Below are 23,831 nucleotides of genomic sequence, written 5' to 3' on the forward strand. Positions count from 1 at the left end.
ATCTTGGCCAACAGCCTGGGCAGCAGAGGCAATGGTGGGAAGGCATAAGCCAGTTCGTCTGGCCACTTTAGGTTGAGAGCGTCCACCGCCTCGCCCCTTCTGTCTGGAAGCGCGACACGAACCTGGGCAGCTTGGAGTTTATCGGGGAGGCGAACATGTCTATCTGCGGCTGGCCTAGCCGGCGCGATATCAGATGAAACACCTCGGGATGGAGTTCCCACTCGCCCTGGTCGACATCCGTCCAGCTCAGCCAATCTGCTACCGTGTTGAGCTCGCCTTGAAGGTGCTCTGCCTCGATGGAGACCAGGTGTTTTTCCGCCCAGAGGAATAGGAGGCGCGATTCGGTCATCAGATCTTTTGATCATGTGCCGCCTTCGCAGTTGATGTGAGCCTTTGTTGTCGTGTTGTCCGTCCTGACCAGGACTGACCTGTTGAGGATTGACTAGCGGAAGGACTGTAGGGCCAACCTCACTGCCCTCAGCTCCAGCCTGTTGATAGACATGGCCTGTTCTTCGAGGGACCATTTTCCCTGAGCCATCTGGTGTCCGCAGTGGGCTCCCCAACCTCTCAGGCTCACATCGGTGGTGACCTGGACCGTCTCCTGGCTCCAGATCGGCCGTCCCCTGAGGATCGCCGGTGATCTCCACCACTGGAGGGAGTCGCGCACCTGAGGAGTTAAAGTGATCCTGATGTTGGACTTGGTGGCTATGGCCTCCTGGTGAGGTAAGAGCAGCCATTGGAGGGGCCTTGAGTGGAATCTGGCCCACGGTACGCAGTCCCTTGCTGCTACCATGAGGCCCAGCAGATGAGCCAACAGGGAAATCCTGGCCTTGGGGGAGGCCAGGGCCTGATCGACTGTCCTGAGGATGGCCTGGACCCTCTCTGGAGTGAGAGAGATGATGCCCTTTGAGGTGTCGAGCTGAGCCCCTAGGTGATGGATCTGGTGAGCTGGCACCGTGGAGCTCTTGTCGAGGTTCACCAGGTATCCATGGTCTTGTAGCGAGCGGAGAATCTGGCAGACATCCGATCGTCCCTGTTGTAGTGTAGGGGACCTTATCAGGAGGTCGTCGAGATAAGGGTAGACATGCAGGCCCTGCGTCCTCCAGTGAGACACCAGGGCAACGAGGACCTTGGTAAACACCCTCGGAGCTGACGCCAGGCCGAAAGGCAAGGCCCTGTATTGGTAATGTTGGTTGTCGTAGGCGAACCTGAGGTAGCGTCGATGACTGGGATGAACAGGAATGTGGAAATAGGCATCGCGCAAGTCCAGTGACGAGAGAAAGTCTCTGGGCTGAAGGGCCTCTAGAATCGAGCTGAGGGTCTCCATTCGGAACTTTCTGTAGGCCACGTAGGAATTTAAGACCTTTAGGTTTAGGATAGTCCTCCATTTGCCATTCTTCTTTGGGACCAAGAAGAAAGTGGAGTAGCAGCCTGTGAACCATTGGGAGGTCGCCACCTCCTCTATGGCCCCCAAACGGAGCAACTCCCTGATGGCTTCCAGCAGGAGAGCATGTTTGGCTGAGTTCTTTGACCTTGGGGATGGGATGAATCTGTCTCGTGGACGCCGGCAAAACTCTATCCGGTATCCCGATCGCAGGGTGTTCAGTACCCACTGGTCTTAAGTGGACTCTTCCCAGACCGACACAAAGTCTCTCAGCCGGCCTCCCACTGGAGGCGCCACGTCATTGTTGTTGTTGTTGTTTGCGGGGTCCTCTGTTGGCTCCGGACTGGCCTCTCTGTTGGAAGGGAGGCCGGGACTGCCTGGGTTGTTGTCTGTTGTCACCCCAGCGCTGTCCGAATGGTCTGGCGTCCCTGGGCTGGGAGGAGGAGGAGGGGGAGGGGGAGGAAAAAGGTCTGCAGGGGCGAAAAAACTGCTTTCTAGACCTAGGCCTGGCCCTGTTGTCTGACTTGCGGCCCCCCAGCAAAGTTTTCTTTTTATCTTTGTCCTCCACCAAGACCTGGTCAAGTGACTCTCCAAATAATTTAGTCCCAAGGAAGGGAGTGAAAGCCAAATTGTGCTTTGACTTCGCGTCCACGTTCCAGTTTTTTAGCCACAGCTGGCGGCGCACGGTGACCGCCGCTGCCTGGGCCCTGGCGCAGTATTGGACTGAGTCTAAGGTCGCGTCGGCCGTGTAGGCTGAGGCCAGGGCGATCTTGTTGAGGCCCTGTTTGAGATGTGGTTTATGGGAGGGCACCTCTTGGAGGAGCTCCGTCGCCCAAGCCAGGGAGGCTCTGGCCACAATGGATGCTGACGCTGCCGCCCTGATTGCTACAGACATCGCTTCATGGGCTTTTTTGAGGGCTGTCTCAGCTTTTTTGTCCTCTGGGATTTTGAGGGTGTCCTCCCCGTCCTTGCAGAAGACGGCGGAAGACACAAGGGCGGACACAGGGGCATCTACGACCGGGATCTGGAGACTTTCCATCACCGAAGAGGGGAAACTATAAAGCTTTTTTACGGAGCTGGGCAAAGGGCCCGATGTGGCTGGTCTGTTCCATTCAGCCCTGATGACCTCCATGAGGTTAGCCGGGCACGGTATCGCAGCCAACACCGGAGTAGGCACAGGGAACAGTCCCTCTCCCACCCTGGGCAACTCAGAGTCCTGGGGAGGCTTGGCCTCCGCTGAGGGGGCAATGGCCAGGGTCTTTAGGGTCTTAGCAAGCAGTCTCGGGAAGTCCTCGGACCTGAAGAGACGTGCTGAGGTCACCGGGGGCTCAGTCTCCTGAGCCTCCTCCTCACCCGAACGTTCGCCCTCTTCAAAGCCATCTCTGTCCTCAGCCTCATCTTCCGCGTCCCCATCCAGGTCGGAGAGGACCGGGTTGGCCTGAGGGAGGCGGCGGGGCGCCCGTCTGCGCCTCTTGTGGGGGGGCTTGCCCCCGGCCTCTACCTCAGAGTCCGAGAGGGAGGCCTCATCATCTTCCCTGGGCCGCTTGTGGGCGGCAGAGCCTGCATCCTCCTGGAGTGCAGGGAGGATTAGGGCGGCATCGCGGCTGTGGCGGGGGGGAGGGGGAGGGAGCAGATTGGACGCTCCCAAGATGGCGCCTCCCAGGGTCCCCACTAAAATGGCGGCCCCCAGTGACCTCCTCAAGATGGCTGCCGGCCCCCACGTGGCCAAGATGGCGGCGCCCATTGGGCCGACCAAGATGGCGGCCCCCATCATGCCGTACAAGATGGTGCCCGCCCTCAGCTGGCGCGCGCGCTCCTCCCAGGAGCGCCGGGGCCTCGGGGGAGAGAGCCGCTACAGCAGCTAGGTCGAGCTGGGGCTCGGCTTGAGGGGCGCCGGGGCCTTTGGCCCGGTGCTGGAGGAGCTGCCGGCCGGCCCCCAGGACAGAGGGCCCTGCAAGTAGGCCCGAGAGGGCCGCGGGCGGGAAAGGGAGGGAAGCCAGGGAAAGGCCGGCTCCCGGGGCTGCCCGCAGGTGGGCACTCTCCGCAGCGGCAGAGGCTCCAAACTGGTCCCTGGCCGGCAGGGACTCAGAGGAGGGGGAGGCTGCGGCAGCCCCTAAAAGGTGGGGCAGGGGCGCGGGGCCGGAGGGGTCCCCAGTCTGTCCTCCAGGAGGGAGGCTACCCACCCCCAGGAGGCTCGCGGCCTCTCGGGCAAATATGGCCCTCACAAACTCTCCAAGCTCCCGGACTGCGCTCGCCTCGTGGAGGCTGGAGGTCGACGGGGCCTCTTCCAAACCTTGGGGACCACAATGGCCCGGGCGGAAGGAGGGGACCTGCTCAGAGCTCCCCGAGACCGAAGTCCCAGGAAGCAGGGCCCCATGCTCAACCTCTATCGCTGGCTCCCCTGGGGAGGCCGGCAGACCCTGCACTGGAGAAGCCCTTCCCAGGGGAGGCCCTTCACCCGTGAACTTGGGGTCCTCTGCCATAGCCCACCACCGAGAGGAGGGAGAGGCAGGGAAGAGGGAGCAGGGAGGAGGAGAAGGAAAAACTGACCGCTTCGGCGAAAAGAGGAAGGAACGACTTCGCTGGCTGAAGGAGATGACCTGCTTGGAGCGTAGGCAGGAACAAGACTGAGGCCCAGAGGGGTTAGTTCCTCCCTTTATAGGGGCCGGTCTTCTTTTGTCCCTGCCTACAGGAGCAAATGGGAGGTACATAACCCAGATTACAGGAGGACAGGACCCTCTCTGCTGGGAAATCTTCTTACACTTGCTCCACATCCTTCTTCCTCCCATTCTAGCTGTATTCTTTTTTAGCAGCATCACCATTGGAAGTCTAGTAAAGAGGACTGGAGAAACATAGACTTTTGCTGCCAGGTTTCAGCAGTTCATCTGCAGTAACAGAAATGGGGTGGTGGAGATTAGAATTAGAAAACAAAAGGAAGAGGATGAGGCCTTGTGGTGCATCATCCCACTTTAGATAATTTCCAGATAAAAGCTGGAAAGTGGTGGCAAGATTTACATAATCATATGGATGACAATGATGATGATAATTTTATTCATAGGAGGTATTCATTCCATTTGGCTGACCAGAAAACCCACATCCAAAAGCCCTGCAACAGCAGCTCCCACAAGCCCCCTCCTCACTTCCTTCACTGCTGCTTCTCCTTTTGCCACCCCTTTCTGCACTCTCCCCAGGGCAGTTCCTCATTCTGCAAGGAGAAGAAATTAACACAACCTTGTAGAAGATTGGTGAATAGAAAATGAATAATGGAATTCCTTTCCTGAGCTATATTAAACAACAAAGAAGTCATTTCTAAGGCTGCTAAAAAATGTTTCTAAGGGCCTAGTTTTGTATCTCTGTGCTAGAGATGTAAAATTTCTAGAGATTTTGAAGTCACAGGGTACCGTTTACCCCCCCCCCCCAAGTTTTCCAAGGAAAAAGTGGAAATTTTTTGAACAATTGAAAAGATGGAACATTGGCACTTTTCACAGATTTAATGTCACCCTGTTACTTTAGGAACACAAAATATGACTATGTATTTTATGTCCGGGAAATCAGTGGTCCTTCCGTGGGAGCAGCCCAGACGCTCCCTGCCTTCTGAAGATGGAGGAGAGCCACTTAGCTCCAGGGCTGCAGGGGCCAGGTTGGAGGAGGGAGAACCCTTTTCTCCACACCTCATCCAGCCCCATCGCGGATCCAGCTCCCGGGATTGGGTTCAGACCATAACCAACAACACGGACGACTCGGGCTTGAGTAAGACCTCTACCCCTCAAGGACCAGGCCCCCTGCGACTGCCACTGGAGCTATCAGCCCTGATAGCCTCATAATTTCTATCCAGGCAGCAGCATTAGCCCATTCCCTACTTGTGGGAAGGGCAGGAGCCACAGGAGGTCCCCAAGGTTCGGCTCCTCAGCCAGGCCGATCTAAACAGGCTACAGCCTCCCTTCCCTCTGATGACCAAGATGTCCAGTCCAAAGTAAGGGCAAGCTCCCTCCTGCTCCTATGTGGAGTCCATCCTCCTTCTGAAAGGGGCAGGTTTATCCCCAAAGAGTCCACCATTAGGCCCAATGCTAAAAAGGGTGTGAAAACATTCCAGGGTCCCTCTCCATGCCAAGGCATGACAAAACAAAAGAGACCTGTGCCCCTGCTGGCCAGCCTTCAAAGCCCAAAAAGGCTAAAACGATTCCTTCAACATACTCCTCTGATAATACTACTACTAATACTTATTTATTTATACCCCGCTCTTCAGCCAAGGCTGTCAGAGCGGCTTACAATTTAATTAGACATTTCCCTCATCTCAGGCTTACAATCTAAAAAAAGACAAGACACAAAAGGAGAAGGGAATGGCAGTGGGGGAAGGGGAAAAGTCCAGCAGATCTGCTCTCCTTCAGAGGCCTGTTGGAGCTGGCTTGTTTTTCTCTCCTTTAAGATGGTGGATAGAAGGAGGGCTCGTCTTCTTTCTTGCCTTTCTCTCCCTCAAGATGGTGGATGAAGGGAGGGCCTTCTTCTTTCAGGCAAGGCCTGTTGGAACTGCCTTGCCTTTCTTTTACAGAGACCAGGCCAGCAAAGAGGGTGAGCTCTTTAAAGAAAATTTATCTCAGGGTGAGGGAGACGCAAACACCACTCCGTCCTCCCACAGATTGTTTCCCCCTGGTGATTTCCAAATATTGTTAAAAAAGGAAATTAAAACCTTGGATTTGTTACCAAACATCTCAGCTCCACAGTCTGTAGACACTGGTCTCCCACAGAGAAAAGGGGATTCTTTCCCCAAGCCAGCTCAGTCTTCGCTAGAGGTTCCCTTCACTGTTGATTTCATGAGGGTCATCAGAGAAGAGTGGTCAAAGCCTGCAACTTCACATCCTAATCCTCAGGCCTACAAAAGATTTTACAATCTCCCTTAACCTGTCATGTCCAAATTGCAGGTTTTTTATCATAGACGCACCTGTTTTGGCTCTGGTCACCTCTGCCGTCTATGCTAAGGACGGAGATGACTCTCTTAAAAATCTAGAAAACGGCTGATTCTGTTAAGGAAAAAGCAACATGGGATATACAGTGAAAGAAATAAAACTTGTATGTGAGAGTCAGCATGACTAAGCAAAAGCAGTTAAGAAGCCACACAGGTGTAAAAGGTAATGTAATTAGCAGTCCTAAATGCCAAGGACAGAAATGCAGAGGGTATAATTGAAAGCACCTAGAATTGTTAAGTGGACAAGGTGAAATGATGAAATCATTAATTATGGGTTGAACTATGACAGCCAATCAAAATGGATGTACACGCCCACTGGGTGGAAACTGGCTAAGTGGGTGGTGTTTTACTATGACTATAATAATTGCTTTGATTCCCAATGCATTTTGTGGGTAGTTGTTGGATAGTTGTGGAGTTGTTTGGAGATTGTGATTTGTGAGGGCATTAGTATTGTATATAGTAGAATAAAGTAGATCTTTTATATAAGACTACTGAGTTGTCTGGTGTCTTCAGTGAAGATACAAGAGCCAGCAGGATCCTGGAGAAGTGTGAAGACTTCTGTGGAAGCAAGAGTGAGAAGGCTTGGAGAGTTTGTCAGGGTCTTCAGCCTATTCTCTGAAACTCTGCTGCCTTTGAGCAAAGCTTTAACCACTGGCCAAAACTGGTCAGCGCCGGTGCATAACAAGGTGGTGAGTTAGAGCCAGAGGTGAAGAGCTACAACTCCCATCATCCCTGACAGATTCAGCCTTTAAAAAACCATTTCAAGCCTCTTCCACAGCCATCAGGGCCTCCTCAGCTATCTCCATCTTGTCTAGGGCTGCCTTCTCATGGGCCAAAGGTATCTTACAGGAGATACCTAGAGCCAACATCAAGGTCTGCCAGGGGATTCATAAACTCCTTAAAGTGCTCGCCTTTTCTGCCAACGCATCCCTGGATGTCATCCAGCTAAGCGCTTGAGCTCAGACTGCCTCCATCCCAGCCAGGATACAGATTTGGCTAAAAAATTGGATTGACAATGCCAAATCCAAGCAGAATCTGACCATGTCTCCCTTCGGCAGCCAAAAGCTATCTGGTGAGTCCCTTGAGCCAGTACTCATTGAAACTAATGATAAAAAGAAGGCCTTACCATCTCTACCCAAACGAGACAACAGACACTCTTCCTAGCAAGGCCAAGGCTCCTTTCATCTATACAAGATCAGCTCCTTTCGTACCACAGACAACAGATCACAGAGATCTGATCACAAGTCCTACGGACGACAACAATACCAATCTTGAGGATTCAGAAAATACAATAACACATCACAACAAGGTCAAGGATTCCAGTCCTCCAAACAAAAACAAAACTCAACCAGACAATGGCTATCATACAAAGTGGGAGGCAGACTTCTTCACTTCTCCCACAAGTGGGAGGAATCTACATCAGACAAGTGGGTTCTATCCACCATCAAAGAAGACTATATGATAGACTTCCATAGACTCCCCAAAATCTCAGTGCCCCAGGAAACATCAACTGATGCTTCAAGACATACAACACCTGCTACAAATTGGTGCGATCGAACGTGTTCCTTCAGAGATGTACAGAGGCTGTTACTCCTTTCTGTTCATAGTCCCCAAAAAAGACGGATCGTGGAGAGCGGTACTAGATCTGAAGTGGGTCAACAAGTTCATCAAAAAACATCATTTTTGAATGGAAATTTCAGATCCATTCTGGAAGCCATAAGACCCCACGAGTTTCTAGCATCTTTTGCTTATCTTCACATCCCCATACATCCCACACAGCAGCGGTTCCTGAGGTTTTGTTATCATCACCATCACTACCAGTACAGAGTATAGTATAAAGTATAGACCTTTTGGTCTATCATCAGCTCTTTGTGTCTTCACAAAGCTAATGATTGCTTTAGTGGCTCAGTGGAGACTACAGGGGATCCATGTTCATCCTTATTTGGACGATTTGTTGATCCACTCGCCTTCTTATGGTCAAAGCCTGTCAGACATTTGACATATCCTGGTTTTCAGGTCAATTGTGGGAAGAGCCACCTCATACCATCTCAATGACTTATCCACCTTGGAGCGGTTATCGACACCCAACAGGGGACGGTGTCTCTTTCACCAGAAAGGATCCACACCCTTCAACAGGCAGCCTCTGGCATATCTGTCTCAATCATCAAGCCTCACTCACCTAGCAAGGCTCCAGGACTTGATGATATCCACCATAGAGTGCCTTCCGTGGGACAGATTTCATTCACGAAAACTTCAATGGTTCCTACTTCCATATCAGAAACAGATTGCCCTAAAACTCAAAGGCATCTATGGTTTACACAAAAAGGCAGACTCTCACTACGTTGGTGGATGTCTGTCAACCTCCACAAAGGCCGGATGCTATGGCCACCACAGGAGTTACAGGTGATGACGGACGCCAGTCTTCGGGGGTGGGGAGCCACTCTTGAACAGTCATTCGCCCAAGGAAAACGGGATCATCTAGGACAAAACCACAGCATAAACTTGTTAGAACCCAGGGCTATACATCTGGCCCTATTGTCCTTCCAACATCTCACAACAAACAAGACCGTTCTCGTCAGAACAGACAACATAACCACAAGAGCCCACATAAACAGACAGGGAGGGACAAAATCCAGGTCCCTGATGTCAGAGTCGGACCTTCTGCTCAGTTGGGCACAAAGACACTTACTATCAATAAGAGCAGAACATATCAGAGGGGTCATAAACACAAGGGCGGACTGGCTCAGCAGACAGGATGTGGACCAGTCAGAATGGCACCTACATCCTCAGATATTCCAGTTGATAACACAGCAATTCGGAATTCCTCAGCTAGACCTATTTGCTTCTCCAGTAAACCATCAGGTTCTGCGATTTAGTCAAGATTCATCGCCCAAGGAGCAGAAAATAGATGCCCTTCATTCACCATGGCCAAAGGGGATTCTTTATGCCTTCCCCCCAACATTCCTAATCAACAAATGCCAATCAAGGCAAGAAAAGAAAGGGCACTTTTCATTCTGATAGCCCCCCCCCCCCCCAATTGGCCAAGAAGACTGTGGTTTTCCGAAATTCTATCCATGTCACAGGAGTCAATCAAACTTCCGATCCGTCCGGACCTACTAACCCAAAGTCAAGTCTCTCATCCAGATCCCCATTGGCTCAAGCTCCATGTGTGGAAGTTGAACGCCAAAACATGTTAAAAGAGGTTTTTTCCAATAAGGCTATTAAGACGATTTAAAATGCAAGACCCCCGTCCACCAGACAAATTTATAAATACTCCTACAAAACCTTTACCAAGTGGCTACCCCAGAAGACTACCATGAGCTCCCTTCTGTCATACCTGCAAGAGGGTCTTGACAAGGGGCTCAAGCCAAACACACTCAAGAGACAGGTCTTGGCTATTGCTTCAGCCTTCCCTCCAAAACTAGCTTACAAGCTCTCTAACAATTGCTGCGTCAGAAGATTCCTAAGGGCAGCTTCTCATCAAACCTCCTATCGGCCATCGATGCCCCAACTGGGATGTGCGTAAGGTACTGTCAGCTCTCACCAAGGCTCCCTTTGAGCCACGTAAGACTATAGGCATTATTATTCCCAATCCTCCCAAGGCGGCCACGATATCAAGAGCAAGAGGTAGAGAATAGCTGGGAGGCAGGAACTAGCCACTTCTCTTTTCTTCTTCTCCTGACATTTGTACGTTTGTATGGGGCCTGCTCTATTGGATATTGGATACTGATTCCCTTTGCCGCACATTCCTTTCAATGAGACTGGACTGGATATTGTTTAAGGCTGACCTGGACTAACTTGGACTGGACATGACACAGAGACTAGGACAGAGGACAGTAGAAAAGATGGGCAGCAACAAATAGAACTCAAAGCTTTCGTTGTCCAAGGAGAGCGGCAAAGAGCAGAGATAGAGATGAGGGACAATCAAGGCGGAGGGCGAGAGAAGCAGAGAGGATGCGCAGAAATTACGGAGACGAAAGCGACAACATAGAAAACAAAAGAGAGGAAAATAGCAGAGCAGTAAATTATTATTATTATTATTATTATTATTATTAATTATTATTATTATTATTACTATGCTTTATTTATATAGCGCTGTACAAAGAAACAATAAAACATAAGAGTCAACCTGCCCATGGCAAACAATGTAAGAAATAGTAGCATAATACATATCAATAGCATAGAACAACACAGGAAAGGGTTCACTAAAGTAAGGCAGGCAACAAACTAAAAGCGTCCTCCCCCTCGGTCCTCCAAGGGGAAAGAGAGAGCTGGCTAGACGGTCCCTCCTTCCGGTTTCCCCGCAGCGCCGCTCTAGGAGCGCTCTCTCGCTGACCCTGACCCGGCCGGAAGGGGCGGGGCCAAGGCGGAGGGCTGGCTTCTCTCTCCTGAAGAGTGAGCAGCGGGAGAAAGGAAGGAGGCGCCCGGTCTTCGAGGCAAGGCTTGTCGGTGGGCTTCGGGGCGGAAGGAAGGAAGGAAGGAGGCCTCTCTGCTGCCTCCCTTCAGGGAACCCCTCGGGACTGGGCTCCTTGGCGGCTCCATGGTCCCCTTCCCTTCCCTTCCTCCTAAAAGGAGCCCCACAACAGCCCTGCGAGGGAGGCCAGGGAGGGAAGGCAGGCAGGCAGGTAGACAAGGCCCTACTGCTGCTGCTTCCGTGGGTCTTTCTCCAGGGATTCCCTCCATTTGAGCCCCCTTCCCTTCCCTCTCTCCAGAGAGAGTCAGAGCCAGAGAGAAGGAAGGGAGGAGGAGGAGAAAGGGTTCCCTCCCGTGGGTAAGGATGAAGCCCCTGCCTCAGGCAGCAAAGGCTCCTTCCAGGGACGAAGGCCCTTGGGCCTCTTCCGCTTCAGGCACCAAAAGAGGAGGCCTTGGAGGCAGAGAGGGAAGGCTGAAGAGAGCAGCATCGCCTTTTCTGCCTCAGAGAGAAAGAAGGGCTGAAAGGAAGGAAAGGGAGCCCAAAAGAGGCAAAGAAGGCAGGGAAATGTTAGGGAGGGAGCGAGAGGGAGGCTGCAAGGAAGGAAGGAAGGAGACCCCTCCCTCCCCCAACAGAGAATCCCTTGGGACCAGGCTCCTTTGGGCTCCATGGCCCTCTTCTTCCTCTTTCCCAGCAAAGGAGCCCCACAACAGCCCTGCCAGGGAGGCCAGGGAGGGAGGGAAGGGACCCTCTCTCCCCTCCAGAGGATCCCTGGGGACTGGGCTTTTTTGGGGCTCCATGGCCCTCCTTCCCTTTCTCCTGAAATGAGCCCCACAACAGCTCTGCGAGGGAGGCCAGGGAGAAGAACCAAGGAAGCCAGGGCTCTGCTGCAGCTGCTTCCGTGGGTCTTCCTCCCAGGCTTCCTTCCTTTTGGAGCCCCCTCCCTCCAGAGAGACCCAGAGAGAAGGAAGGAAAGGAGGAAGAGGAGGAGGAGAAAGGGCCCCCACTCTTGGAGTGGATGAAGCGCCTGCCTCAGGCAGCAGATTCAGCTCCTCTTCAAGGGAGGAAGGCCCTTGGGAACAACCGTCCCTTGGGCCTCTTCCTCCTCCTCCGCTTCAAGCACCAAAAGGAGGCCTTGGAGGTAGAGAGGGAAGGTTGAAGAGAGCAGCATTGCCTTTTCTGCCTCAGAGAGAAAGAAGGCCTGAAAGGAGGGAAAGGGAAGAAGCCCAAAGAGGAGGAGGAGGAGGAGGAGGCAGGGAAATGTTAGGGAGGGAAGGGCATTGGAAATGGGGGCTTTTGTGGCTCAGAAGGAAAGGAAAAGACACAGAAACAGACCCCCTGCTTTCCCTCATTGTCTTTAGGAGGAGAAAACCACTTTCCAGGTTGGATTTGGTCAGGGTCAGCAAAAGGCCTTGGAGGCAAGGAGGGAGGGAAAGTTTTAAAGAACAGCACCTCCATTTCTGCCTCACAGAGATATAATAAAACTTATTTGGAGGTCTTTAAGCAGAGGCTGGATGGCCATCTGTCAAAAGGGGTGCTTTCATTGGGAGTTCCTGCATGGCAGAATGGGGTTGGACTGGATCAGAGCCCTTTGGTCTCTTCCAACTCTATGATTCTATGAAGAGGGAAAGAGCAAATGGAAGGAGATTGCGTTGAAAATGTGGATGATATTCTCGGTTTGTGGCTAAGAAGGCGGGAAACCACACAGACACTGCCTCTCCTCACTGACTTTGGCTCAGTACTGGGGAATCCTGGGAGTTGTACAGTCACATCTCTGGATTCGCTGACTTCTCATTCGCAGTTTTGAATTTCCAGTTCCCCCAATTCCTTCACACTGAGCCAGTGCACTTAAACCACTCTCATATTGGATTATTTCTGCAGTGTATGTTGGACCTTTCTTTACAGAGGCAAGAAACACTTTTCAGTTTGGATTTGGCTGTAAAACATCACCTTCTCAAGAGAGTCTTTAGAGCAGCACATTCACATGATGTCTTGTTCTCTTTGTAGGCCTTGGTGTCCCCAGTAATTTCCCCTGAGACAGAATCCAGTAAAAGAGGAATGAGCTTCTCTGCCATCTGGGAAGATGCCCAGCTGCACTGATGGCGAACTAAGTCTGCCATAAGTTAGGAGAGAATTTCACTCTGGTCAGTCTAAGGACAGAAGAGAAGAGCCTTGCGTCTTTCCATAGGAGCCATGCAGAGGAGCTTGGAGGAGAAGATGCTCAGTTCTGAGGTCCAGCGCCAGCACTTCAGGCAGTTTGTCTTCCAGGAGGAGGCTTTAGAGCCCCGAAAGGTTTGCAGCCAGCTCCACAATCTCTGCTGCCAATGGCTGAAGCCAGAGAGACACACCAAGGCTGAGATGATGGACCTGGTGATCCTGGAGCAGTTCCTGGCCGTCCTTCCCCCAGAGATGGGGAGCTGGGTTCGAGAGTGTGGAGCGGAGACAACCTCCCAAGCAGTGGCCTTGGCAGAGTCCTTCCTCCTGAGCCAGGCAGAGGAGAAAAAGCCAAAAGAGGAGCAGGTGAGCTCATTACATTCCGGTCATTTTGAGGGGCCATAACCGTTTTTTAAAAGGGATGTTTAAGCTATCTTAAAACTGTCTGGAAAGAAGCCCTGCTGGTCAGTCAAAAGCAGATCGAGGAACAGGGATACAGCCTGTGTTGGATGGGATTGCCTTTCCCCAGAAGACACAGTTTGCAGCCAGGTTTAGGTCCAGTACATACTGCAGAAATAATTTATTTTGAGACCACTTTAACTGTCTTGTCTTAGTTATAAGGAATTCTGGGAATTGTAGTTTATTGTGGCTGCAGAGCTTTCTGACAGAGAAGACTAAATGTCTCACAAAACTACAGTTCCCAGAATTCCCTAGCATTGAGCCAGGGCAGTCAAAGTGGTTATTACATAATATGCTATGTATTTCGTTTTTAAAGAATAATGCTTTAATTTTAAAAAAAGTGATTTCAGATTGGATTATTTCTGCAGTGTGTTCTGGACCATGCTTTGAGAGAAGGCTGAATACACATTCTTAGTCTAAAGGAGAAAATATTCACAAATGCCTTCAGGATTTAAAATATGGGCTTTCTATAAGAAGCAGAAATACATGGACCGATGAAGATCCTTTGAAACAGTTATAAAGATTTCTGGAAATCGCCGTCTCTTCAGCTCCTAGATGCCATAAATTTCAATTTTATGTTGTACATAATTATTTTCAAGATTTTTGAAATCCTAGAATCTCCAAACCTCAGGTTCTTGAAAAGTTACAGGATTCCAAACCTCATATCTTTCTCCAGTGTTTCAAGCTACAGGATCTTCAGATTTCCGGTTTATAAATTTGAATAGACTTTATTATGGATGTTCTATTATTTCTCATTTTCCCTTTGGTGATTTGTACAATCATTTTTATATACCTAAACCATACTGCAGTAGACACGCTTTTCATGGTTCGTAGTTGTATAGTGATATTGTTCAGTACCTGACTTTCTTGGTTAATCTGTTGTTTACAGGGAACCCATTACTGTCCTTTTAAACAGCTTTGCTAGTTATTGGTTCAGTTCCAGCCACAATTCATAGTGTTAGTTATGTTTTGTACAGCAGTGGTACCTAAACCTTTCCCAGCGAAGAAGGTTCGATCCTCCTTAGAATTGGGTTGCTCCTCCCATGAGCTCCTAGAGGCAGGGACATAATTAGAATAACAAAAGCCCCCCCCTTCTCCTGGGAGGGGCGACCCAGGAAGTCCAGGTTTTTTCCTGCCTTGCTCTTAGCAGGATGTGGACTTTCCTAGTTCCTCAGAAAGACCTCACCTTTTAAAAACTTTTTTCCTTTCGACTTTTTTCTTTTTGGATTCTTTGCTATGAAAAAACCTTCTGCAGCTGTGGGCTCCTCACCCCTGCCACTTGCTCTGGCGGATGCGCAGCTGGCTTCTCAGTCGGGTTTAGAGGAGCCCAAGGGAGCTTGGCCAGAGGAGGGATCTTTCCTCTCAGCTGCCGAGGCTCCGCGCCCCCACCCAGCCCATGTTGGGTTGGATGGATCACCATGGGCCCCACTGATCACTGTGAGTACTGGGGCCCCTTCTTCCCCTCCCCAGGCAAGCTCCCATCTCCCACCAGAGTGGGCCGCTGCCTTCAGAGCCTTCTTGACTCAGTTGGTCCCCCACGTCTGTGACCACCAGGGGACTCCCCAACGAGGGGGGGAGGATCCAGAGGGACCCTTGAGCACCATGACCGTCCAGGAGGAGGGGGACCCAGGAGACCACAGCTACACCCTCCTCCCCGCCGACTCTGGCGCCTCGCAGGCCACCAAAGAGGCCCCAACCAAGCCACCACTGCCTGGGTGACCTCAGGAGCTGCTCTGAAGCAGGGGCCTCCCCTTGCCACGCTCGGGAATCCCGAGCCTGGCCAGCCTCCAGGAGGGGCGCCGCTGTTTTGCAGTGCATGTGGCTGTAGCCCCGATGCAGGGCTACATGGAGGCCACGTACCGTTTCGAGGCTCAGAACCGCGTGCACCTCTCTAACCGCATAAATGGCGACGGCCATGTGGCCAGGACAGATGGGAACCGCCATCTGGGCTGGACTGATGGCGGTCGCCATTTTGACTGCCAGGAAGGGGTGGGACTCCCTAATCACATGCAAGTGGTCCGCCATCTTGGGTGCCCTGATGGCGGTGGCCGTCTTAGGTGTTCGGACGGCCGCTGCCATCCTGGGTGCCCTGGTGACAGTCGCCATTTTGATTTGCCGCAGGAATGCGGCGATTTTGCCAATGTTTCCAGCGGTCGCCATCTCCTGCGAGATGGGGCGGCCAACTGCCTCAGGGCAATCATGGTGGCTCCCTATGTAGCTTGGGCCAGGGGAGTCGCCCCCATCTCCCACAGACAGGGGGAAACCAGCCCCCACCGGAGGCTGACCCACAGCAACTGCCAGCCCAGAGGACATCTGAGGTTCCCCCTTCTCTTAGGGGATGCCCTGACTGGGATGCTATTGGCCACTCCCTTCACCAACAGGACAGCTAGGAGACCCCCAACCGCCTCCCCCCAGCCAAACGCCCCAGACAGGATAGAGCACGCTCTCCACCTGGGCCCGCCACTCTTCTCATTCCTATGAGGATGAGGAGGATGAGACAGAGCACATCATAACTTCAGAGCCAGAATTCTCGGAGGACGAGGGGGTGGACAACAACAACACTGCTCCTCCCTCCTCCACCACACTTTTCAAAACAGAGGACTTCCCCATGTTGCTGAGAAAGATGGCAAAGACCCTTGGCCTAGAGCTGCCCTCGGAACAGCCCCCAACTCTGGACTCTGATTTGCCTCGTCTGGCAGGTGACCTCTTTCCTGCGCCACCATCAGCATTAAAGGAGATTCCATGCCCGGCTAACCTTATGAACGTCATCACTGAAGAGTGGAAGAAGCCAGCCATCAACAGGCCTTGCCACTCCTTGGTCAAAAAGCTCTGTAATTTTCCCAAAGGCATCATGGACAAGCTCCAGGTGCCCCGGTGGATGCACCGGTGTCTGCACTCGTATCTTCATCAGTCTTCTCCAAGGAGGGAGAGGACTCCCTGAAGAATCTGGAGGACAGAAAGGCCGAGTCCGCCCTCAAAAAAGCCCATGATGCTCTGTCGCTATGAGAGTGGCTGCTACCTCATCTATGTTGTCAAGGGCCTCCATCCAATGGGCCAGAGACATGATACAAAACTCACCAGTCTCTGACGTGCGACGACGGCAGTCCCTCAACAAGCTAGCCAAGGCAGCTGCCTATACCGCCGATGGCACACTAGACTCCCTCTAGAAATGAGCCAGGGCCCAGGCAGCTACAGTGGCAGTGTGCCGGCAGCTATGGCTCAAGAACTGGAGTGTTGACCAGAAGTCCAAGCAGAACTTGGCCTTTACACCTTACCTTGGCTCTCGACTTTTCGGCGACTCTCTTAATCCAGTCCTGGTGGAGGACAAGGACAAGAAGAAGGCTTTGCCCATTGCCAACAAGTCAGATGACAGAAAACATTCCAGATCCAAGCGGCAGTCCTTTTGTTCCTCCAAGTCTTCCTACTCCTCCACCAACCCTCCCTATCAGTCTAGAGACAACAGACAGCACAAACAGCGATGGGACGACTTGAAGCCCCAGCAGAAACAACGAGCCAACTTCCCACAGAAGGGCTCCAACACCTCCGCCGCCGCCAAGGGACAGTGGAGGAACCAACAGGCGTGATGGGTCACCTCCAGTGGGGGGCAGGCCTCAGTGGTTCCTGCAGGTTTGGCAGAGATTGACATCGGACCGGTGGGTGCCCGACACCCTGAGACATGGATATCGGATAGAATTCTTTTCCAGACCTCGGGACAAGTTCATTCCATCTCCCAAGTCCAAGGACCCAGAGAAGCATCACCTCCTCCTGGGGGCAATTTAAGAACTGCTCAATCTCTGTGCCATCGAGCCGGTTCCCCCTCACTAGAGGAACGAGGGAACCTATTCCACCTTGTTCCTAGTCCCCAAGAAGAATGGCTCATGGCGGGTCATCCTCAGGGGCCTAAACAAGTTTGTCAAGAAGAAAAGATTCCTCATGGAAACCCTACAATCCATCCTGGAGGCTCTTCAACCACATGACTATCTGGAATCTTTGGACCTACAACACACTTACTTCCACGTGCCGGTCTACACTCTCCACCGCAGATATCTCCGCTTTGCCTACGCCGGCCAACATTACCAATACAGGGCGCTCCCCTTCGGGCTGTCTTCGGTGCCCAGAGTCTTCACTAAGATCATGGTTGTGCTGGTGGCTCACTGGAGAGGCTCCCACATCCATTTTTATCCTTACCTGGGCGACCTTCTTCTTCACACTGCCTCACTCCGCCACGTTGCCAAGATCTTACTCTCCCTTCAACAACACTACTTCATCGTCAACCTGGAGAAGAGTGCTCTCTCTCCAGCCCAGACTATTCAACACCTCGGAGCGATAATCGACACTGCTCAGGGCACTGTCTCCCTTTCCCACGAAAGGATCGCCTCCCTCCAGCGGATGACCCAACTGGTCCTGGACACCAAGGCTGTCAATCTCTCCACCTTGGCGCATCTCCAGGGCCTCATAATCTCAGCCATGCATTGCCTATCTTGGGGCATGCTTCCATTCAAGACCTCTGCAATGGCTCCTTCTTCCACACCAAGATGCCATCGCTCAGAAGTCCAAGATTGCCATCACAGTCCCGGCACCTGTCCTTTGCTCCCTCAACTGGTGGACCTCAGTTGCCGACCTCAAGGGCTCCCCCATCTGGAAGCCACAACAGATTCAAATCACCACCGATGCAAGCCTGAGAAGCTGGGGTGCCCACTGCTGACCCCTCCTGGCACAGGGCAGATGGGACTCTTCCGAACAGCAACGCAGCATCAACTGGCTGGAGCTAAGGGCGGTCAGGCTGGCTCTGCTCGACTTTGCACATAAGGTTCGAGGCAGAGCTGGCCTGATCAGGACCGTCAATGTCACCGTAAAGACCCACATCAACCGCCAAGGCAGAACGAGGTCTCAATCCCTGATGGAAGAGGTGCACCTCTTTCTGGAATGGGTGGAAAACAACCTGTTGTCCCTAGAAGCAGAACACCTCCAGGGAGAACTCAACTCGACAGCAGACTGGCTGAGCAGAACGGACATCCATCAGGGCAAATAGAGCCTTCACCCTGAAGTGTTTGACATGATCATCCGTCATTTAGGCCAGCCGGAGATAGATCTCTTTGCCTCTCCAGTAAACGCCAAGACAACGTGCTTCATCTCCAGATATCAGACTCAGGGAGCGATAGACATAGACGCCCTCAACCTCTCTTAGCCAAGGACCCTTCTGTACACCTTCCCGCCATTCTCTCTCCTGACCAAGGTCATGAGCAAGATCATAAGGGAGAGGGAAGAAGTGATCCTGGCAGCCCCGGCGTAGCCCTGCAGAGCCTGGTACTCTGAGATGGTCTCCATGGCCACAGCGACCCTGGAGCTTCCAGTTCGACAGGACCTTCTCTCTCAAGGCCAAGTATTCCACCCAGATCCGGCTCGTCTCCAACTTCACACTTAGAGGCTGAACGGCAGATGCTACAACAATATGGATATATGTCACAGGTGATTAACTCCATCCTTGCCTCTTGACATCCCTCCACACAGAGGATTTACGAATGTACCTTCAGAGCGTTCCGAAGGTGGTGTTCACACAAGCGCCTCAATCCCCTGCAATTCTCCGCCTTAACGCTGATGCTTTTCTTGCTGGATGGCATTGACCAAGGCCTCCGGCCCAACACCCTTAAAAGACAGGTGGTAGCAATTATCTCCATCCTCCCTCATGAGGATGCAGCCTCAGTCTCCTCCAACCCACATCTGAGAAGGCTCATCAAAGGGATCACCAACATGGCCCCTCCCATGCCTCACAGATTTCTGAGATGGGACCTACACATGGTGCTTGAGGCTCTCACAATTCGCCCCTTTGAGCCGCTGAAAGAGGCCTCCCTCAAGCACCTGTTGTGGAAAGTTCTCTTCTTGACCACCATCACCTCAGCCCACAGGGTATCCGAGCTCTGTGCCTTATCAGTTTGAGACGACCTCTGCATCTTCAGACCTGACTCCGTCCTCTTTCGTACGGACTGCACCTTCATACCCAAAGTCAACTCGGCGTTCCACACATCCCAAGACGTCATCTTGCCATCTTTTTGCCCTCGCCCGGAGAATGAGTTAGAGAGGATCTGGCACACCCTTGAAATCCGCAGATAAATCAAGATATACCTCAAGAGGACAAGACCATTCAGAGCCTCGGAGACCCTCTTCGTCTCTTACAGCCTAGCGAGGAAAGGAAGAAAGATGTCTCCTTCGAAGCTAGATAGATGGATCAGAGAGTGCATTGCAGCCTGCTACAAGAATTTGGACCTTCTGCCACCTGAAGGAGTGGTCTCTCACTCAACCAGGAGTGTGGCCACCTCAGCAGCCTGGGCTACTAGAGCTCCCCTGGCTGAGATCTGCAGGGCTGCTACTTGGAAGACACCCTCTACCTTCATCAGGCACTACAAGCTTGACCTCTACCAGTCAGCTGAAGCTGCATTTGGCAGGAGGGTCCTTCAGTGCGTACTTCCACCATCTCCCCCTTTGCAGCACACACCCCCTGAATAAGGGAGGGCTTTGGCAAATCCCAATTCTAAGGAGGATCTCAACTTCTCTGCTGGGAAAAGGCACATTGGTTCTTACCTGCTATACGTCCATTTCCAGTGGAGAAGGTTTGATCCTCCTTCTTGCCCGAGGTGCTGCTGGGAGATGCTGGGAGTTGTGCGCTGCCTCCATAGCCGATACTTCAGCTACAGGAAAATTTGAACAGCTTTATTTATGTAAATCCAATATTTAACTTGAGGTATGTTTAAATTTCACCCATAAAAAAGTTTGGGAAGAGGAGGAGGAAGGATCAGGGCCTCAAATCTTAAACCCCAGTTGGGCACCCACCCCACAGTTTAAGAACCATTGCTGGTAAGCTCTCCCTGGCTTTGGGTTAGGCTATATTCTCCCACATGAGTGTGTTCCACTGTCCTCATGGTCATATCTTATGGGAACGAGGGATAGAGCACTCTAATTGGCTGCCCATGGGATCTGGATCGCCTTTTCTTGGGAGGTTAGACTGAGTACCTTGCCTTCTGCAAACTTACTGAAATCACTTTAATGTGCTTTTCTATTGTTTAATTCTTTTCTTATATTCTCTTTAGATAGTTTCATTCAATACATTATTTTTAAAATATTATTTGTGTATATATTTATATTTGTGGGTTTTTTTGTACTTGCCCTAGTTACTGTAAACCACTGTCAGACCCTGCCCCCTCTCAAAAGGATACAAATGAATAAAATCATCAGCATTGTCATCGTCATATAAACCTAGGCGTGCCATATCGGTTTTTTTCTGGAAATCATCTAAAGTGAAGATGACGTACCATAACACCTTGTCCTCTTTTCTTTTCATAATTCTTCTCTGCTGCAGGAGTTGTTTGCAGAAGAAATGCCTCAGGTAAAGCAGTATCCTTCTGAATCCAGTCAAAGGCATCATCCCAAGTGGATCATGCAGGACAGAGAAGGAAGTTTCTCCTCAATAAGTAAGGACAAAGAGTCTAGTTTCCTGCTTGACTTACGTCTGAAATATCTGGGCTTTATGGCTTACAGCACTTGAACCATTTTATATAGCCCAACCAGCACTTTAAAATTAGAAGCATTTCTAAGTTAACAAAGTCTCTGACAGTGAAGTATATTTTAAATGGACTTTTTATGCCTATCCAGCCTGCCTTTTTCTTCTAATCCTGTGTGTAACTAGGTTTTTAAAGCAACATTGGCACTGAGAGGATATTGAAGGAGAACTATAGACTTTCAATATCTAGTAAAGTTAGCATGTCTGCAGAAAACAATGCAATAAAGTTTGATGTGGGAATGAGTGGAATTCTGTTCTAGCCTGTCCTATTGTAGTGGTGCATGCTTGCCTCCAGAAAGCAAGCTAAATGTCAGCTTCTACCAGATTCTCTTATTGATCCTGTGTGACCAGCAAAACAAAGAAAAGGGAGATAAGCTAGCTTCACGAGCTCCCCTTGTATATTTTAAAAGTGCAGCGATCTGTATGTCTGGCTACCAAAATGGAAATCATAAGAAGCATAGAAGCTAGTGGCCTCTCCAGTTCTCCCCCTCAAAGGATCTCCAAGAGATTAGAGAAGGGGATTGTTCCTTTTTTTGATAGGAGATATTACTGTACTTTAAATCTAGCCCTTACAGGCAATTTGGCATGGGCACATTTTCTTAGCCACCTGCTCCACGTTATACAGCCAAAATTTACTGTAGTGCCTTCCTCATCCAGCCAGCTTTTAGGGTGAGCAAAAACAGTTATGCCTGCTTTAATTTTTAAAGCTTTTAGGCATCTTTTTCCTTTGCTTAGTCTTTTATGTCGTGTGTTACATGCCCCAATGCTTTATGCTTAACTTGCACACAGGTCATACCAAAATATCCCAAATCCTGCCCTCGATTTATACATGCGGTTGACTTATGCACATATTTATACAGTAATGCCTAGAAACAAATCTGCTTGGTTACCTGATGTATACCTGTGTATGTTTATCAGGGAGAAAAGGTGAATGGAAGGGCTGCTTTATTGGGATGATGTCCTCATTATCAGAAAGCTCCAGAGTCCACCTTCAGTCCTCTCTCTTCTCTATGCAGGGAAGAACCAGGCACCAGGACTTCTTTCAACTCAGCTCTGTTATCTTCTCAACTAAATTTTGTCCTTCAAGTTTGTTAACATTTTGGGGGCTGTTTAATTTGCTATGGGATGCTTGCCTACTTGCTTTGCATATATTTATTAACAGGTATTTGTTACCCATGCCAACTTCAGAATTACTGTGATTCTACGGTGACTTTCTAGTTCTTTTTGTGCACACACATAGGAGGGCATTGAAGGAGGAAAAATAAAGGTTTAACAACATTCACTTTCCTTCTCTGTTCTCCCAGGAGGTGGAATAAGGACTGGACCTATATGTTCAAGCGCATGTCTTCATCCTGATGGACTCAAAACAGATGCTGCAAGACTAGACCAGGTGGGGAACAGGATCTCAAGTGAGCCAAGAAAAGGGTGGACTAAGTGCTCCTTTTCCTTTGAATGCTGTCTGGTCCCCACAGAATCTTGTTTTCCCATTTGTTGTTTCCATCAAACATCACACTTTGAGGGGCCTAGGGGTGGCATCCTGTAAGCAGTTCAGTTTTCTTGAGCAGTCTGAAGCAATATGATTCTGTTTCATCAGGTGACCTTTGAAGATGTGGCTGTGTATTTCAAGGAGGAGGAGTGGGCCCTGCTAGACCCAGACCAAAAGGCCCTTCATCAGGAAGTGATGGAGGAGAATCGGGGGATCCTGTCCTCTCTAGGTAAGGCTCCTTTTTTCTTGTGGTTGAATAGCTGTAACCCTGAGACTCCTAAGCTTGGACCATTGAGTGGAATGTTGGGAGTCCCACTAACAGTATCACCTCCAAGGGCCTGATTTGCCTTTTGCAACTGTCGCTGTGGCCCCATCTAGCCACTCCTAAAATGACAAGATTGTTTAAGGGCAAGTGAGAAGGCAGAAGGAGAAAGCAGCCACACCTTGCTTTCTTGTCCCACTAGGTATCTAAGTCCCTTTGCTCTCATTGAATCCTCAAAAGATAGAAAGGCATAATTTTTCAGTGAAGGGAGGACATGAAAGAAGTGGCTGCCATCACTTGCCCAGGCATTCCTTGAAAGAGAAGAAGAAAGCTAAGTCCTGGTGTGGAGGAAAGAGCTAGTTAGTTTCAATGGAGAATCAGCATTACAGTGCATCTTCTACTGAGATATTAATCCAAACTTAACTCAAAAAGGTTTTCTCCTGGGTCCCTTTGTTCTCCCTGTGCCTTCAAGTCATTTCCAACTTAGAGTGACAACTTACAATCTCTTATTCCTCCTTAAACTAGTTGTCAGTCTTACCTTAATAAAAAGCCCTGTTCCTGTCTTTTCCTCAGCATTATCTCCTACCTACAATCACCAGACACCTCTTTGTGTCTGAGGTCTAGGAACAAAAAAGACTAAACAGGAAAGTCACGTACTTGTGAATATCCATAAATTGCATATTTACAAGTACCAGACTTTCCTGGTTAACCTTTTTTGTCATTTAATTTAGAGACCTCCTATGAGTAAAGGTTACATTACCCTAAATGTCTCTTTTAGAGGTATTGGAACTGTGGTGTTTATTTCAGTGTCCAAATAGGATGGTGTAGTTAGTTGGTAGTGTGTTTCTGAATAATTTAACACAGAGATAATATTAGTATTAGTGATTATATGAAAACAAACTGTAACCTTTGTTATACCAATAATAATAAGTTGTCTTTATCAAGTTCTAACTCAATAACCCTTTAGTTATATCAAGTTTTAGATCTCACAATCCCAGCCCCTCCCATCTGAAGCTGGTGGCTCAGACCTCTCTTCAACCTCTCTCTGAGGTTTCTCTCTGGTAACTCTCCTCTTTAAACTGACAGATTTTCTCTTCACAGAGTACTTAACTTTCCCATATGCTTCCACTGGAATAGGTTGGACGTTTTGTCTACAA

The 23,831-nt window shown here is 50.4% G+C and overlaps 1 protein-coding gene and 1 pseudogene across 2 annotated transcripts in view; both read left to right on the forward strand.

Moving 5' to 3' along the window:
• LOC149320635 (uncharacterized) overlaps positions 1-23,831 on the forward strand; it is a 171,939-nt pseudogene that overhangs the window by 71,198 nt on the left and 76,910 nt on the right. The gene's annotated exons all lie outside the window — the stretch shown is intronic.
• Positions 10,737-23,831, forward strand: part of LOC149320638 (uncharacterized) — a 30,128-nt gene continuing 17,033 nt past the window's right edge. Inside the window, exons 1-5 of the mRNA XM_089503274.1 lie at positions 10,737-10,783; positions 12,766-13,278; positions 20,726-20,837; positions 22,231-22,316; positions 22,521-22,641. Coding sequence (XP_089359400.1) covers positions 12,952-13,278; positions 20,726-20,837; positions 22,231-22,316; positions 22,521-22,641 — 646 coding nt within the window. The 5' untranslated portion in view covers positions 10,737-10,783; positions 12,766-12,951. The remainder of the gene's footprint in view (positions 10,784-12,765; positions 13,279-20,725; positions 20,838-22,230; positions 22,317-22,520; positions 22,642-23,831) is intronic.

The sequence above is a fragment of the Sceloporus occidentalis genome, unplaced genomic scaffold (genome assembly GCF_023333645.1).
Source record: "Sceloporus occidentalis isolate IW3139 unplaced genomic scaffold, rSceOcc1.0.p SCAF_1, whole genome shotgun sequence".
Lineage (NCBI taxonomy): Eukaryota > Metazoa > Chordata > Lepidosauria > Squamata > Phrynosomatidae > Sceloporus > Sceloporus occidentalis.